Source organism: Athene noctua, chromosome 14 (assembly GCF_965140245.1).
Source record: "Athene noctua chromosome 14, bAthNoc1.hap1.1, whole genome shotgun sequence".
Classification (NCBI taxonomy): domain Eukaryota; kingdom Metazoa; phylum Chordata; class Aves; order Strigiformes; family Strigidae; genus Athene; species Athene noctua.
The window spans coordinates 10,341,136-10,358,258 of NC_134050.1; the positions used below are offsets into that span (position 1 = coordinate 10,341,136).

Below are 17,123 nucleotides of genomic sequence, written 5' to 3' on the forward strand. Positions count from 1 at the left end.
CCTGAAAAAAACCCAACAAAAACCCAACCCAAACCCAAAAAACTAACAACCAATCACTCTATTTGCAAAATACACCTGTGCACCAGGTGGTGATACACTGGGTTAGAGCTCCCCTAACTGCCAGTCCCTGCCAGTTTAAACCAAAATTGTCAGCCACATCTCTGAATGCAGAGACAGCACAGGGGCAGCTGTCAGAGAGGGGCTTTGCTCCCACCTCTCCTGCCAATGTCAGGACCATCCCCAGCATAACACAACCAAAGTGATTTGATTTTGACTAATTGTGGGATTATCAAGATCTGTTAAATCTAGAGCTCTCCAGCTAGGAATGTTTATTATGAGCCCAAACTGATTACAGACTTGGCTGCTGAAAATTCTTTTTTCCTCTAATGACCATTTGTGTTTCAGACACAGGGATAAACTCATTTGAGGTAATTCTGCTGTCTTCATGCTTAACGAGGGAATAATCCCACATTGCAACTCACATTGCAGATGGGCTCTGTCCTTACTATCAGGGTCTCTGCCAATGTCCTCTCTTCTAAAATTAAATTTGGGATTTTAGTCAGAACTTTGTCCCCCATTTGCCAGGTTCTGGCAAGAAGGAGCAGCCAGAAGATACCTGCAGATCAGGAGCCCTGGGACACCTCTGGATTAGCCTTATCTTTGCCAAGAACCATTCCAGAGTTTAGATTTTGCTGCAAAAACAAGATTCATCAGTCAACAGTGTGTCACCCCACAATAAAAGATATTTGAAACTAGCCAAATCCAAGTGGTTTTAAAGCTGGGCACCCCAACAGACTTGATCCATAGCCTTTAAATAAAATTGATTAGACCAGCATCTCTTCAGTTTTCTTGGGGTTTAACAAAAGCATTGTAGAGACCCTCCCAGATTTCAAAGGACTTTTTCCTCCCTTTGAGGCAGTCTTTCACTGCCCTCTAGATTACGTTAATAATCAAACCTGAGCATAAACTCAGAGAGCAGCTAATTTCCAGAAGAGAAAGAACTTGAGATTTTAATGATGCACAGTGGAGCCAATTTATACACATTTATAAACTCACCTGCCAGGTTGTACCATTGCGATTTGTCAGGCACCAACTTTTTAACAGCATCTACTGAGGCCTTATTAAAATCATCCCAAGCTGTTTCCTGGAGAAAAATAAGTTATATTAAATTGCTTGTCTTGAGACGCAGGCTCTCAAAAACCGTATGGGATTTGCGTTTGGCTTCCTTGTCAAAATCAGAGTGATTATTTCAAATCAATACATGCAATGATCTGCAGAGTGTTTTCTCATAGAAAAGCAAAGGAAATAGCAGGCCCTTCCCCTAGAAGACATGTGTAACTTAAAAAAAAGAAAGTAGGAAATTACAGTTTTGTGATTACAGATAGAACAAATAAAGAAGCAGCTGAAATGCAACACTGGTTCTGATGGGGGCTTTATTATCAGATAAAAATTGTTAGTCATCTACTAAGTAGTTACAAGCCTAGTGCAGCCATTTTGCAGAGTCTTTCTCTTCTGACTGCCCAGCACAAATATTTCTTCTTAATGGGACCTACCATAATGCTGAGAGGAAAAAATGGCAATTGAGAAATCCTGTGGGGAACACAAATGTCCATCGTTGACACAGACTATGAAACAGATTGCCTCATATAAAGAAGTTTTTCACAGAACAATAATCGAAGTATGACAGTATACATCCCCAGGAGGTCCAGGTCCCACAGCTTCCACAGACCCGCAACAAGGTCCTTTCTAGCTTTAAGATCCATGGGCTTTACTCCACAGCCTCGTGCCACGGAGTGTGACTGCGACAAGACTCTGAGTCTTGAAGTTTCTCAGCGGTCTCAGAGATCCAAATCAAGAGTAAGAAGTGCAGTTGAGGGCAGGGTGTAGTGAAGGAGCTGGAAGACTGGACTGGCCAAAAGCAGCAGAAAGCACTACCCCGACCTGGGGCAAGAGCATGAGCATAGCTCATTTCAGGCAATAACAGACAGTGAGGTGGTCAGAAAGCTGCCAAGATAAACCCATGTCCTCAGCAGACATGGCCTTGGTTTGCAGAGGGAGGATTCTGCTCCTAGACTCGCCACATTCGCAGTCCTGAGACTTGTCTCCAAAGTTCAGCTGAGCCACTTCAGTTTTACAATGCAGCTGCCTCTGCTACTTCAGCCTGCCCTCACCCCCATGCAGACATGGGGACATCATTCCCAGAAGCTGTTCCTGGGAGATAATGACATTCCAAATTATTTTCAGTTGATAAATCTTGCGTGCTTAAAGTTTGGTATGGCAGACAAATGCAGAATTATTTATAGATCAACCACCTAAATGCCACTTCCCCCCCCACCCCACCCCCACCCCCTTTTGCATTTTCCATGGTTCTTCCTTTATTTTTTAATAAAAAAATTCCTGGATTTACTGCTTCTACTGTAGCATCCAGTGGCAAATTCAACACAAAGCAATACCAGCACTCCAAAATGACTTAGAGTGGATGTATCAAGTCTCTAAATTTGGGGAGGTCAATGAATAGTTTACAGGCCAATTTCACTGTGAAGATACAGGTAATAGGGGCTGAAAATATATGGTGAAAGAGCTTAAAGCTAATTAAATATCCCATAAATATCTATACCTGGATTTGTGCCTAGGTTTGTGAATAATAGCAAGAAACAGGGAAGATAGCTGGTTACATCCCTTCTGCATCTCCAAGCAGGACAGCTCTGTCTCCCATCCTAATCTCCTCTGTTGCTGCTGTCCAGTCTTATTTTCATTACATTCACCTATAAAAACACACAGAGCCATACAGTGTAATTCAAAAAACTATACTTTTAGCTTAACACAAGCTGCTAAAACCCACAGGCTTCTCAAGAGTCTGGCTGATGAGAGGAGCGATCTGGTTTTTTAGCTACATAGACTTACTGCAAATGGGAAAACAGGTCCCTCAACAGGCAAAAAAGCCACTGCCAGTTTGCACTAGCTGTACTCAAACAGGCTGCATTCCCGGGGTACAGAGGGAGCCCCCCCCCAAGCTTTAAGATACTTGGCCAAAGGTCATCACCAGGACATCGCTCATTCACCCTCTGACCTTTTTCTGGAGAAGCTCCTGGTTACCTCAGACATGAGCTCACTCCAGCAGCTTCTTTAACCTCTTGGTGCCCCTGATTTATACCTGCTGAACAAATTAAGCAAACCAAATTAACATCAGCTGAATAACTGGACCACAGGCTCTGACTAGACGTGTATTGATTTACAACAGCTGAAAACTTTTCCACCTGCTGCTGTGCTTATACGGTTTTGAGGATTTGATTTAGAGGCTTCAGTGGTACAAAAGTAGTTTCTACCATAAATGTTTTTACTCAGTATCTTCAGTGGAGTTGTTAATACTCTACAACACAAGAATTTCTGGAATATTCTCTGTAATAAAGTACTATTTAGCCCTGGGATTTTATTAGAGGAGGTGGTGATTCACCAGAGCTGGGAGATGCCGGTGGAATACAGCACATTTACCCCAACACTGGGTGACCAGCCCCTGTGTGTTATGGGGTGATTTTCTTTAACCTACACCTTGACTACAGTTTTTGCAGGAGCTATGCTCACTCTTACCAGCTGGAGATCTGGTTGTTTTTTCTCAGTTTAGATACAACATTTTGCACCAAATGAGACATTTTCCCCAGTAACTTAAGTGATCTTGATCTATGAATATTTTAACCTATTTTTATTTCTTTTAAGCCAGCTGCCTAGGTAGTCAACTGGCATAGTTTGACTTTGATCCATTATTACATTACATTTGAAACAAGAAGTTTCAGAATGCCAGAGAAGTTTGTGGTGTTGGTATCTTATAACACTGAATCATTTGCCTCAGTAAAATAAAACAGGGCTCATGACTATTTTCCTAGTTTTATCTAATTTAAAATAGAGTGTTATTAAATATTATATGATTTCTATAATATACATTCTGAAATGTCCAATAAAAAGCTTTACTGAAATGATTCAAAATCATGAAAATTATACATTTTTCTTTTTCTCAATTGAAATTTACCCTAAACGACCCAGAATATATTTTAAGATTTCAACATCTCTCTCTGATACAAAGGAATATTACAGAAGTAGGAATTCACCGTTAAAAAAGAATATCTTTTGCACAAAAGATGGGAGATATTTGGAAATCTGTCTTGACCAGGAGGATCAGTGACTCATCAGTGCTTCTGATCTTCCTTCTCTTTCTACTGCTGTGGGAGTGAGGGTTAATGTAAGACAAAATTCTACCAGAGGAGAGATAAAGAAAGCAGAAAGCCTCCCACTTCCTTGCAGTAATTTACCTGCTTGGCATACAAGGTTGGGATCAAGGCACAAGTTTAGTCTCGATCTAGTCTCTCCTTGGGACGCAACAAGAGGACGGGGATCTGAGTGCTCCTGAGCAACAAGGCTGAAAGTCTGGTCAATCTGCAAAGGAAAACTGTTATAGTCTTCGGTGTTGTCATTGTCTGAATCTTAAATTGGGATTTATTACTGCAGTGATAGCTACAAAAAAAAAAAAAACAACAAACCCCACACCATGTAGCTGGTGCTGTGGCCACTCAGCTCTTTCCTACAGTGTTTCCAGAGCTTTCCATGTGCTCTGGGCAGATCAAATAGATCACCACTGCAACATGAGCAAAAAATTTTGATGCAACTAAGGTGGAGAAGATGTGGGATGCAAAAAATCTCACCGAGCAGTAACTAGGTTATCAACTCTCTCCCAGGGGACAATTTATGACCCCCAAGATGAGTTTGTAGGAGGGATATGATGATTTATCTTCTGAGAGAGCCTGTTTCTTTGTTATGAAGGCAGCCTAGACAACTAGGTTAGATCAAGTCACCCAATATTTAAATAGCTTAACTTGAGAGAGATGAGTCCTACTTGTTGTGTAGACATGTTGTATGCACCCAATAAGCCTGATGTTTCTGGATCCACTGCACAGCTGTGCCAGAAGATGGGCTGCAGCTCCGAAACACCAAACCAAGCAGCACCGAATGTTGCTCTGGCAATCCTCACACACAGAGCAAACCAGCTGTATTTGGGGTGCACTGCGCTTAACAGACACGGACAGGGCACGTTTGAAATGGCAAATATGCGTGTAAAAATGCCTGCCCTGGAAATCCACCAGCCTTATCCTCTTGTACCATGCCATAACGCCATTTTCCACACCACACCACCAATACGTAAGTGTCCGTGATGAACTGTTTCAAATACTTGGGGTAAACATACAAAGAGATTTCCTCACTGGGCTTTAACTGTATATAAGTGACCTGTTTAATCAGGCTTCCTCCATATTAATCAGAGAGAAAGAAGCTAGTGTCTTCAAAGAGCGAAATCCCATCCCTCCTTCCCGAGGATGGGATGAATTGTTTCCAGGAACTGCCTCTATCCACTGAGTACGGACACAGCTTCAATGACTAGATCAGGCTCAGACAACACTTGTGCATGCTCACTGACAGGTGGCACCAACTTTTTCACACTCAACCCTCTCTGTGTTTTCCCTTTGAAGGTATCTTTTTCTCTATTGAGAGACCTTGGATCACCTAGGCTCCAGGATGAGATGCTGCAGTGGGGTGCCCTAATTTAGGTGGGATGAATCCCGTCATAGATCATCTCAGCACAAAGAAATTTATGGTGCTCTCCTGTTGGCAGACAGTGAACTTCTCATGGATTTGGTGCTGTAATTCCTACCCTCATAAAGGATATAGTTTGCAGAAGGAGTACAGAAACTTATTTATTTCATTGTGGAAATTTCAGTTATTAAAAACACCTTGCAGAAGAAAATTCTACTGTCTTTTCTTTGGTCTTCTTCCCCAAACACTGCTGCTATCTCCCCAGATATAACCCTGGATTTCATCGCTTCTTCTTTTATATATTGTCCCTTGTATGATTTTAATAATTCGCTTATGTGAGAGAATGATGACTATTTTCTGAAAAGTTAAAGAAATCGCATCCTTATACGTCTAAAGAAAATCCTACAAACAAAATCTCCAGTCTCTAACTTACCTGTAAGCATCAGTGTCAGGGTGTGCATTTAGATACACTCAGCATGTGGGCCTCTGCCATCTGGTGACAAAGCACAGTAATAGCACGTCAGAGGGGGAGAAAATTCTTGTCCTGGATTTATTTATTTGAAAATTATGATCCCGCGCAAGTGAATCTTTTTAGAAAGCTTCAGGTTTTTCAACGTTTATTTTTAATATTATCAGTTATGTATATATCCGTGTTGAAGAGCTTATATTTTGTAGATTCTTGACTTTGTGATATTTATTGTTTACTGCTGCTAGTTGTTGACAATGTATTGTGTTATACTGTACTGAACACCCTACCATTGCACTATACATTGACGTGGTGACAGCAAGACATAAGACATACTCTGTTCAAACAGCTGACTCTGATTCTAGCTATAGGCTTCAGCAACAGGCTGTCCCAAGTTATTCCAAATATGGGTAAGCACGTTGATCTATCTCACCCAAATCTGCACCAAGAGTCCATCAGATCTCATCAGTCTAAGCTTCCTTCATGGGAAAAAAAAAAAAAAAAATTCTTGGGCACCCTTCATCTTCTCTTAGAGTAGTCATGTTCCTAGCCTAGGATCCACTGATCTTTGTTGTTAACTATCAAGTTCAGATGAACAGCACAAATGAAGCTGATAACTTCTGAGAGCATATACCTTGCACCACAGACAGCTAAAGTGTAGAAAGAAAACCTCACACTTTGTCCTTCAAATTGGGGGATATATACATAATATAAACTTAACCCCATTACCCTCTCATGTATCCTGACATACTGTGTCAGGTATAGCCCCACCACCCTGTTGGACTACAGTGAGAAAGGTCTTTGATTTATAATACATACTAAGATCAAAAAAAACCCCAACCCAACCCAATGAATTCTTGCTTCTTGTGGGAGGGAATTCAGCAGTTACGCAGGTTAGTGTGAAATTGTGTTCTTCAAGTCTTAGAAATTGGTGGTGAAAGACCCGTTTCCCATTTCCAGTTTCTCCCTTCTGACGGAAGGCAAATCATTCTGTCAGAGCTACTGTTCAATTCTGCTAGAACAGAGGATTTCGACACAGGCAGAGTTGCTGGCTTTCCGAATTGGGAAATCACCTCGGTGCACATTTCAGCAGCCCTTGTATGACCCGAGCAGAAGCAGCTGTGTAACTGCTTGTGAGTCTCTCTGCTAAAGGCTGGGTTACTCGACAGATTTCCCTACAGACCGTTGATCTCCTGATGTCTACTCACACACATAAAAGTTCCTCTGTTAACCTGATGCAGGCCTTTCTGGAGCTGCTTTTTATTTTCAAAGTGCTGGGAGTTACCAAGACTGGAATAAAACTATTCTGGCATTCCTAGACTGTAATATTCTAGTTCCACATTGTCCTGAAATGATGTTTTGCTAAATTTATGCTCAGTTTTAAATATAAACTGTCTTGGTCTCTCTTATTTCAGATAGTTCAGAAAATGCCTGTAAGAAGCCGTCTGAAAAGCAAGAAGCAGTCTAAAAACTAAGAGGCCTAAAGCCAGTCACTGTGAACAGTCTTTTTTTCCACATACCTAATGTTTTCAGAGCTGAAGTAGGGGAAATTTTCTTTCACCAACAATGTGGAAAGAGGAGTCACTCAGGCTCCAGAGCTCCCTTCTAACCAGATTTTTGTGGTAACAATAGGTAATATCTTAAGAAAGGATCTGAAATGTTTTTGAACAGGTTGTAATCACTTGCCATGGCAGAGAAATGGCTGTGGTGATGGGAAGACTCCATCCATTTTTATGAGAAACAGAGGAACCTCATGAAAACCAGCACAGAAATGCAAAGACAAGACAACAGGGGGAAAAAAGACAATGACAAAAGACCACAGCTGTTCAGATCTTTCTGATTTGTAGTTCAGGGAAAAGAATTATTCATGCCTTAAAAATTTCTGCATGTTTCTTAACAAACAGTAACAATGTTCGTGCAAGTTCTGTTGTGTAATGGTGGTTTACTCTTTCCAAGCAATGTTTGGAGGCTGCTCAACTTTTCGCACACATGCAGGTCCAGTGTTCAAATGGCCGTTACTTAGACTCTGCTATATTCTGCAGCATAATTCCTTTTCCCTTAGAAGTTCATCCAAAACATCTGAGCTCTGCCCAAGCAAAACTTGTCATTTGCTCACTGCATCACAAAGCTCACTGCATAATGCTGTCACTCCATACTCAAGAGTTTGGTCTTTCTGACTTCTCTTTGAGGGTGCAGAGAAGGATGTTTTAATTGTCATCAGAAACTGCAATTATAATTGCAAAGCTATGTGAATAGTAAAAATCTTTAAAATGTCTGATCTGTCCTGTAGCAGTGAAAAATTCAAAGGTGGACCAAGGCAACTTACAGTGCACAGAACAGATAAGAATACCAGTGAAAACTATGGCTCTGCAGAAGTCAAGGTTAGGTAAATTCCTTAACTGGAACTAAACATCCTTTGGATTTCAGATATTGCCCTACATGTTGGATTCCAACCCGATTCCCATGCCCTAATCTGCCATTAGTCTGTAGGAAAGTAACTCCAGGCTTGCTGCAAACCCAAGTTGTCTCAGACGACTCTGCAGCGCTTCCACAATTTCCACATGGACGCCTTCACCTCATTATTCCTCAGGGTATAGATGAGGGGGTTCATCACCGGGGAGAAGACAGTGTAGATCACACAGATGTGCTTGTCGGAGGGGAAGGTAGAAAAGGGACGGAGGTAGATGAAGATGCAGGGTACAAAGAAGAGGGTGACGACCGCCACGTGTGAGGCACAGGTAGAGAGAGCCTTCCAGTGCCCCTCAGTGAAGCGGACCCTGACTGTGAGCAGGATGAAGGTGTAAGATGTGACCAGCACCAGGAAGCAAACCAGGGATATGAAGCCGCTGTTGGAAGCCATGAGCCACGCCGTGACATAGATGTCCGTGCAGGCAAGCCGGATGACAGGAGGCACGTCACAGAAGTAGTTGTCGATTGTGTTAGGGCCACAGAAGGGGAGCTGGATTGTGAGCAGCGTCTGGACAATGGAGTGGAGGAAGCCCCCTGCCCAGCAAGCAGAGACCAAGAGCCAGCACGCTTGCCGGCTCATGATGGCTGTGTAGTGCAGGGGCTTGCAGATGGCAGTGTAGCGGTCATATGCCATCACAGTCAGGAGGAACATCTCCGACGCCCCAACAAAGTGCAGAAAAAACAGCTGGGCTATACAGTCTTCAAACGCAATGGCCTTCCTCTGGGAGAACAGGTCCACCAGCATCCTGGGAGAGGTGACAGAGGTGCAGCAGATATCTATGAAGGACAAATTGCAGAGGAGAAAGTACATGGGTGAGGACAGCTTGGGGTCAGTCCTGACTGCCACAATGATGAGAAGGTTCCCCAGCAGAACCATGGCATAGGCCAGGAAGAAGAAGGTGAAGAAGAGGACTTGCAGCTCCTTTGTCTCTGAAAGCCCCAGGAGGATGAATTCAGTCACCCGGGAGAAGTTTCCCAGTGCCATCCCTTCAGCCCAGGCTGTCATTGCACAGCTCGGGAGTGAAGTCATGGGCTGGCCAGGAAGAGAAGGGGATGGGCTACAGCTCCAGAGTTCATGGATGATGAGAGCAGGATGCATTTACTGCTGTTCTGCCTGCTACAGAAAACACAGTGTCACATCATAAATTATGATGAGCAGTGTTTGCAAAGGGCACTGCCTACCTCTCTCCTCCTGCCTTCCCACTCCCTTTTCAGGTTTCTGGTCCCTCCACGCTGACCCTCACCCCTGAACTCCCTCTGGCTACTATTTTTCTGCATTGTAGTCGGTGTGACAAAGTGTGTGCTCTCATTTTGTCAGGGAGGAATCGCATCCTACTCCCACAAGACAAGAGCCACAAATGCTGGAAAAATGCTACACTGTCCTTTTACCTGGTGGAAGCTTAAAGTGCTGTGATGGAAGCAATGCTGAAGCATCGTGTCTATAATATATGGTTCAACCATGGGCAGTTCCATGTTCTACTCCTGTTTGCATTCCTCTGAATTGGCAAAAGGGCTCTTCAGTTAGCTTGTCCACTCTGAAACTAGAAATACATGCAAAGAAACCAGGTCTGGGAGGTTCTTCAGTATTCCTCTCCACTGAGCTAGCAGCTGTTTAGTAGCTTGAGTGCTCTCTTAGGCCTGCTGTTAACAGAACAAGCTCTCCTGAAGAAACTGTGTTTTCTAACACAGCAGAAGCTGCAAAACTCTGCACAGTTTCTCTACCTCTTTGTAGTTCCAAGGAATTTTTAAAGTTCTTCGGTGGACAAATACATTTACTGTCTTGTGGAGGTTAAAACGGGACTGGCACAGGAATGTTTTTTTCATTTACAATCATACCAGGAAATTCTTTAGCTGCTCATTTCTGCCTAAGAGTTTTTAAGTCAGCAAACTGGAGATTACTACTAAGAAAGCAGTGTCTGTTTTTCATATATGCCTCTTGCCTTTTGCTCATACCTGAACACTTTTCTCAGGTCCTGCTCTATCCTCTACCACTTTCTGGTAGTTCACAAAGACTGTTTTTCTTTCATATCAGTCAAGTTTGTTTCATGTATAATTTGGAATCTATGTCTGCAAATCACAGCACTAGCTTAGAAATGATGCCACTTTTTTCTCTCTGCCTCTCCCAAGGGCTTGGTACTCTTCCAGAGCTAACCCAGCTGCAGAGAGGGTGAACTGTCTGTAACCATCCCTGACGTTGTACTAGACAGAGACCTGCAGAACAGGCATCACGGTTTGAGCATAACAGCTCTGGCTCCCTGTATAGTCAATGAAGAGGAATAAACACCTTAAAGACAAGTTCACATTGTTTAGATCATTACACTACAGTGAGATGACTTATACCACAGAAGATAGTACATCTGTCCTTGAGTATAAATGGAGAGCAGATACCTGCCCCATGCTAGATGTCTACAATGCAATCGACATTAAACGAAGCTGCCTTGTAGGATCCAAATGACCAAAATGTCACAGTAGTAGTTAAATTTTTCTGTATATTTTTCAACAGATTACCAAGCATTTCTCTCTGCCTTTCACATAAACAAACACAACAACACACATATGCTTTAATATGCCATGGCTGTTATGAAGAATGTAAGCAAAGGAGAGGAAAAAATTATTACTACTGTACCCAGTTACTAAATGTTGATATAACATGAACTTTCAAGTCAGAACTCCACAGCATTTGTTGTCTGAAAATATTTTAAATCATTCACTCCAAATCTGTTTCAAGTTATTAATCCAACAGGTCATGCCACTGTTCCACTCTTCTTCCTCCTGCTCATAATTGCCATATCCTTGCTCGTGTTTAAGTTTCTTGTTGCATAGAAATTTGTTTCAGGAGGTTTTCAAGTGATTTTTCTTTTTCTGGCATGTTACGGGCCAATTTTACTGTGATGGTATCAATGTCCCATTTTCCATCCTATCATTTAGACAGGAAGATCCAATGAGGCAACACCTCCAAGGCTTTCGGAACTGACCTCTGTGTTTCCCGTATCTTCCTTCTCCCATAAGTCATCCCATCCCAGCACAACATATAAATACTCCTGTAGCATACTGGGTATTAAACATAAGCAAAAGAGAGTTTTCCACTAGTGGAGTTGGACCTGTGAGAGCTGTGTCATTACCAAACCCCAAGCAGCTACCCGAGGGCCTTATTAAATAGTTTTGGTGGCTGGGTCCCTTGGTGTGCAGCAGCACACCAATTTACTCAATAACCTTCTGTGCGTGGCGTCCTGAAGGTTGAGAAAGACACCACACACTTCTCGGCACTCAGAAGCCCTTTGTATGAAAAAACAAGTCTCTAGTAATAAAAAACATAAATGTAGAGTTGTACTACCAATCCCCACATTGAGACAGTGTTGGGCACCGGGAAATGTTGAGATCAGAGAAGATGCAGAGCTAGGACAGGTAGTGTTATGGGAAACTGCAGTCACTCACGGATAGACTGGATCAGTCAGGATGAGATATAAACTAATATGAATGCTCCTTCCCCAAGCCAAAGGAACGTCTGGGCAGACCAAAGATATCAGTGGTGATATGCTACTGAGAACTATGGCTCAAGTTCAAATCAGCTTGAACTGACTGCTCTGCCCATGATGTTAATTGATAAGAGATCCCTCTGTCCTTATCTCAGCCCACAAGCTTACATATTTTGTTTTCTCCCTCTGCCCCATTGAGGAGCATGAGTGAGAGAGGGGCTGGGTGGGTGTCCAGCAGCTAGCCAAGGTAAACCAAACACACGGCATGAACTTTAAAGACTGGAAACTAGTCTTTATGCAATGTAGAAAAAGAAGAAATGTGATTATTGAATTTTATGGCCATTTCTGCTGTATCTTCAGGAGGTGAAAGGAGTAGCCTCTTACAGTTAAGAAGGACCTGAAAATCTAGAAAGGAAATCTTGTGACTACACCCCTGTTTTTACACCCTAACAGCAGGAAAGATAAACCCTTCCTCTTCTGTTATTCATTGCTACCTCTTTCTCTTCTTATTCTATCTGTAAATATAGAGAAATTATAAAAATTATTTGTCTGAGTAGTGATGTTTTACTTCTAATTTTACTATCATTATAAAGTAACAAGGACTTATTGCTTTATTTCACCTCCATGTGTCACCAATTGGCTTGAGGCAAATGAGTGAGTTGTCAGCTATTTTAAGGACAGCCTGTTCCTCTGCTTCTCTTTCCAAAATATTAGTGCCAATAGAAGATTTTAGAAAATTTATGCCTTGACCACAGTCAGTCATTTTGCAGTAGAAGAGCATTGCCCAGATTCATGAGATTCTAGAGACATTTCTACATCTCCATACTGGAAATGGCTGAGGAAAATGTCAACCAAACAATAACGTTCTTATTAAGAAGATGAGGAACGTTTTCCATGTTCAACTGGGAACTTCGTTGTGTTTCAGGATGGAGAAATATTTAATTCTCATATTGCCACTGAGATACCTATGCCTTAGATAACACTAGTGTAATAGCTCCAGAGTACTGGCCAAACCATGAAATTTAATCCAGTGTCTAAATAAAACTATTAAAAATATCCTGATGATACACTGGACTGTGGATCAGTCAGTGTCTATGGTCTTAAACCATGCTTGGATTGCTGCCCTGATAGATTATAAAGGTCACCTATGACATAAACTCAAGGTCTTGGAATGGTGTTAGACGGCAGGGGTCCTTTAAATTATATTGATCCAAGCAAGAATAGCCATAACTTTAGGTTTATAGTACAGGAAGGTTTTTCAGACCTGGGCATTAATTTGCATGTCTTACATTTGTTGTCACTGGACAGCTTAGATCATGAGTTTTGAGGAACCAGGGGCAGGAGGGAGACCAAAACTGAAGTAGATAGCACATTCACCAGAAAGTACCAAAATATAAAAATAGGAACATTCAGACTTGAAAGAAAGGAAAGCTTATAGCTATTATCCTAGTGAGCTTTTGAATCACAGTGCTGACATTAAGATGTAACAGTAGTAATTATCATTACTGGAAGTTGCACTGGAAGGGGAAGGAGAGAAGATGCCCCTCCTGTTATCAACATCAGCAAATGATCAAACTTGCCTCTAGTACCAGTTTTTTAAAAGCTAACTCATGGATTCAGCATATGACAATGCAATACTCATAGCAGGGCATTTACCCCAAGCAGAACGGGAACACCAGTGGATTGTTTCCAGCAGCAGGAAACAATCAATTTTGCAAACACTTTGGGCCACCATCTCCCAGCTGAATGGACTACAGAGTAGCTGCAGCTTGTTTGACTGAAAGGTCACACTAACTGATAGGATGCTCTACCTGGAAAACATTTTTAATATTGACATAATTTGCTGGTATTTCAGTTCAGCCTGCCATCTTTCCCTGTCATTGCAGACACCTAATAAGACCTCCAACTTCTCTCATGGTCCTGTTGTACCATTAAATGAGTCTCACCTGCTCAAAGGCCGTTGACTTCCTCAGCAGCTTGCTCAGTTGAGGACACCCCACATTAACACATCAAAATATGTGAGATAAAAGCTGCCAGTGCTGTGCTGTACTGAAAGCTTTGTGTACTCTTGGAAGCTTGCTAGCACCATCACTTCTTTGTGTAAAAATTTAAGGAGATTCTACTCTCCAAAGCTTCTAGGAGCTAGTAGGAAAGAACAACCTCTCAAAATACTTGTTATTTCTCCTATTGCCAGGAGAAGCCTGGAAAAATACCCACGATACAGCTATGAGGTGCCTGAAGGTAAATACCACAAAACTGCCCCCAATGCTCAGGTTTGGTAGCTGACAATGACTTCACATTCTTTTGACTGACAGTTTCCAAAGTAGGGCACAAACCCCGGGGCTGAAACAAGGGAAAATTTAATACAACAGTGTAATAAACAATCTGAACAACAACAATAACAATAATAACAACAATAAACAGTAATAACAGTAAACAAGACAAAAGATATACAGAGAAATACCGCAGTGAACACAGACAGCCCGCCATGCGTGCTTCCCGTGACAAAAGCCACAAAGGAAAAAGCTTCCCGCGCTGCTGTGCCGGACCTGACATCAACATGGTATGAATAACCCGGCTGGAGATCCCTTCCCCCTGCTTGGGAGAAACGTAACCCTATCCTAGCTGAACCAGGACAGTTACATAAAACCTTTAATATAGTATCAGCCCTATTCTGAACAGCTGTGCTGAAAACAGAGCAGCGTTACTGGACAGTCTTTCCTGAACACTTCTCTTTCACTCCCCATGGTTTCTTAAGCTCACATCATGCAAACATGCACTGTGTTGTTTTGTTTATCACACCTCTTCACTTTTCTGATCCACAACTTTTTCATGGCATTTTTCACTTCTTCATTTCGGAGGGTGTAGATTAAGGGATTGAGCATAGGCGTAATGATGGTGTAGAACACAGAGACCATCTTGTCTGCTGAGAAGGTGGTGGAAGGGCGTATATAGATGAAAATGCATGGCCCAAAGAACAGAATTACAACAGTGATGTGGGAACTACATGTATAGAGTGATTTGAGACGCACCTTGGAAGAGCATGTCCTCAAAGAAACCAAGATAACAGCATAGGACACAACAAGAACAACAAAGCAGCTCAGGGAAATGCCACCACTATTGACAGCCACAATGACACCAATGATGTAGACGTCAGTGCAGGCCAGCTTCAGTAAAGGGTGAACATCACAGAAGTAATGGTCAATCTCACTGGGCCCACAAAACGGTAGCCAAATGGCCAGCAAGGTCTGCACCACTGAGTGTATAAAGCCTCCCACCCAAGAAGCTGCCACCAGCCAGCCACAGACATGCTTGTTCACAATATTTGTGTAATGAAGTGGCTTACATATAGCAATGCAGCGATCATAGGCCATCACCGTGAGAAGGAAGATCTCTGTGCATCCGAAGAAATGGACTGCAAAGAGTTGAGCTATGCAACCCACAAAAGAGATGGTCTTCTTCTCAACAAGAAGGTCATAAATTAGTTTGGGAGCTGTGACAGTAGAGTAACTGATGTCTACAAAAGACAAGTAGCTCAGGAAGAAGTACATGGGAGAGTTCAGCTGTTCACTTGTCTTTATAGTAGTGATGATAAGCAGGTTTCCAAGAATGATGGTGGCATAGAAGATTAAGAATAATGAGAAGCACATTTTTGCTACTGTCTTGTCTTGTGTCAGTCCATGGAGGATGAACTCAGTCACATTGTTTTTGTTCTCCATAGGCACCATGTAGATAGGACCTGAAGCACAGAAAAACACCAGCTATGGCATTAGACATGGAATGTTATCAGCACACACACATACGGACCACCGGTATGTTAAATATGAAACATATTTCCTTTGCTGTCTTTTTGGGACAGTTTCAATTTAAAGTCATTGTTTCCCTCAAGGAGTAACAGGTGATATCCAAATCAGAATGTATTATTGAGGTATATAATAACAAGATCAAATTATTTATTTGAGGAGGTTGGTAGAAATATCCTCAAGAATCCTAGTTCTCAGCTTTGCCTCTTTTAAAAAAGAAGACTAATTACCAGGTCCCCTCAAGACCCACTTTTACCCTTTGATTTGGAAATAAAAGTTGACCAAAAGAGAGAGTGCATCTTTAATTCAAGTCTCAACACTTTGATCATGGCTCAAGGAAGACCATTGCCTAAGTAGTGACTGTACTTTCCTTTTCAGTTCTCTAAAGGATTGCAGCAGAGATACTTCTTCTTGCTCTGACTGTGATAGACCTGAATAAGTTCAGTCACAGAAAGAGTTGGCCAGTGTTTTCTTGGACTGCCTTTCTTACAGTACATGAATGAACTGATCTGGAGGTAATTTGTATTAATGGTGCGTTAGCAGGGGTTTGGATATCTCATACAGCTCCCAGAACACACCTCATAAATACACATGTAGTGCCACTGGGGTCATGAATGCACTGCTGGTGACCCTCCTTTACTCACAGACCCCCATGAATTCACCTTTGCGGAATTCCCATGCAGTACACAAGTATCACTAGTGCTCAATGTATGCTTGAAGATAGAGGTGGCAAATATGTAATAACCTTGCCTTTGATATCAGCAAACCCTTTGGGGTCTGAATTCTACTTGATGATCACAGAACACTCAGTTCTTTCTCCTGAGCTCTCTACCTCACCTCCTGGCTACTTCCCAAATAGGGCAGCAGAGGAAAGGTTCCTTAATGTCTCCATCCCTATCTCCATTGCCCCTCCACGAGCAGAATGAAGGCACTGTGAGGAAGACCAAAGTGTGTGTCGTGACTGCTGTTGCCTGACATGTCCCGCTCAGACAATGTAAGACTGATCACATAGGAAGTGCTGTCATCAGCTCCCAAGTCCTCTCTGTAACACTGACAACATCCTTTTGACAGATCTTTCTGGAAACAGCATATAACTGGGAAAAAGAATACACCAACTAAAGCAAAGGTTGACAAAACTGCAACTGAGTATTTTCTAATTCATAAAACGGACCTCACAAAAGTCACTCACCAGAAATGCCTATTTTCAAAGGTAGAATTTTAGTCATGCTAGAACAAAACAAAGGAACAATATCCAAAAACTTACACAATTCATATTTGCCAGTATCCAAGAGTTCACATGCTATTCCTCCTCTGATGACCTCCTCTAACTGC

The 17,123-nt window shown here is 42.2% G+C and overlaps 2 protein-coding genes across 2 annotated transcripts; both read right to left on the minus strand.

Annotated features, from left to right (window-relative positions):
- Positions 1–8,570: 8,570 nt before the first annotated feature.
- LOC141966176 (olfactory receptor 4E2-like) lies at positions 8,571–9,518 on the minus strand. The gene has a single exon (XM_074918609.1). It carries the CDS (start codon positions 9,516–9,518, stop codon positions 8,571–8,573), a length of 948 nt encoding a protein of 315 aa, XP_074774710.1.
- A 5,229-nt stretch (positions 9,519–14,747) lies between these two features.
- On the minus strand, positions 14,748–15,725 carry LOC141966177 (olfactory receptor 4S2-like). Its single transcript, XM_074918610.1, has one exon. It carries the CDS (start codon positions 15,714–15,716, stop codon positions 14,748–14,750), a length of 969 nt encoding a protein of 322 aa, XP_074774711.1. The 5' UTR covers positions 15,717–15,725.
- Between the last annotated feature and the right edge of the window lie 1,398 nt (positions 15,726–17,123).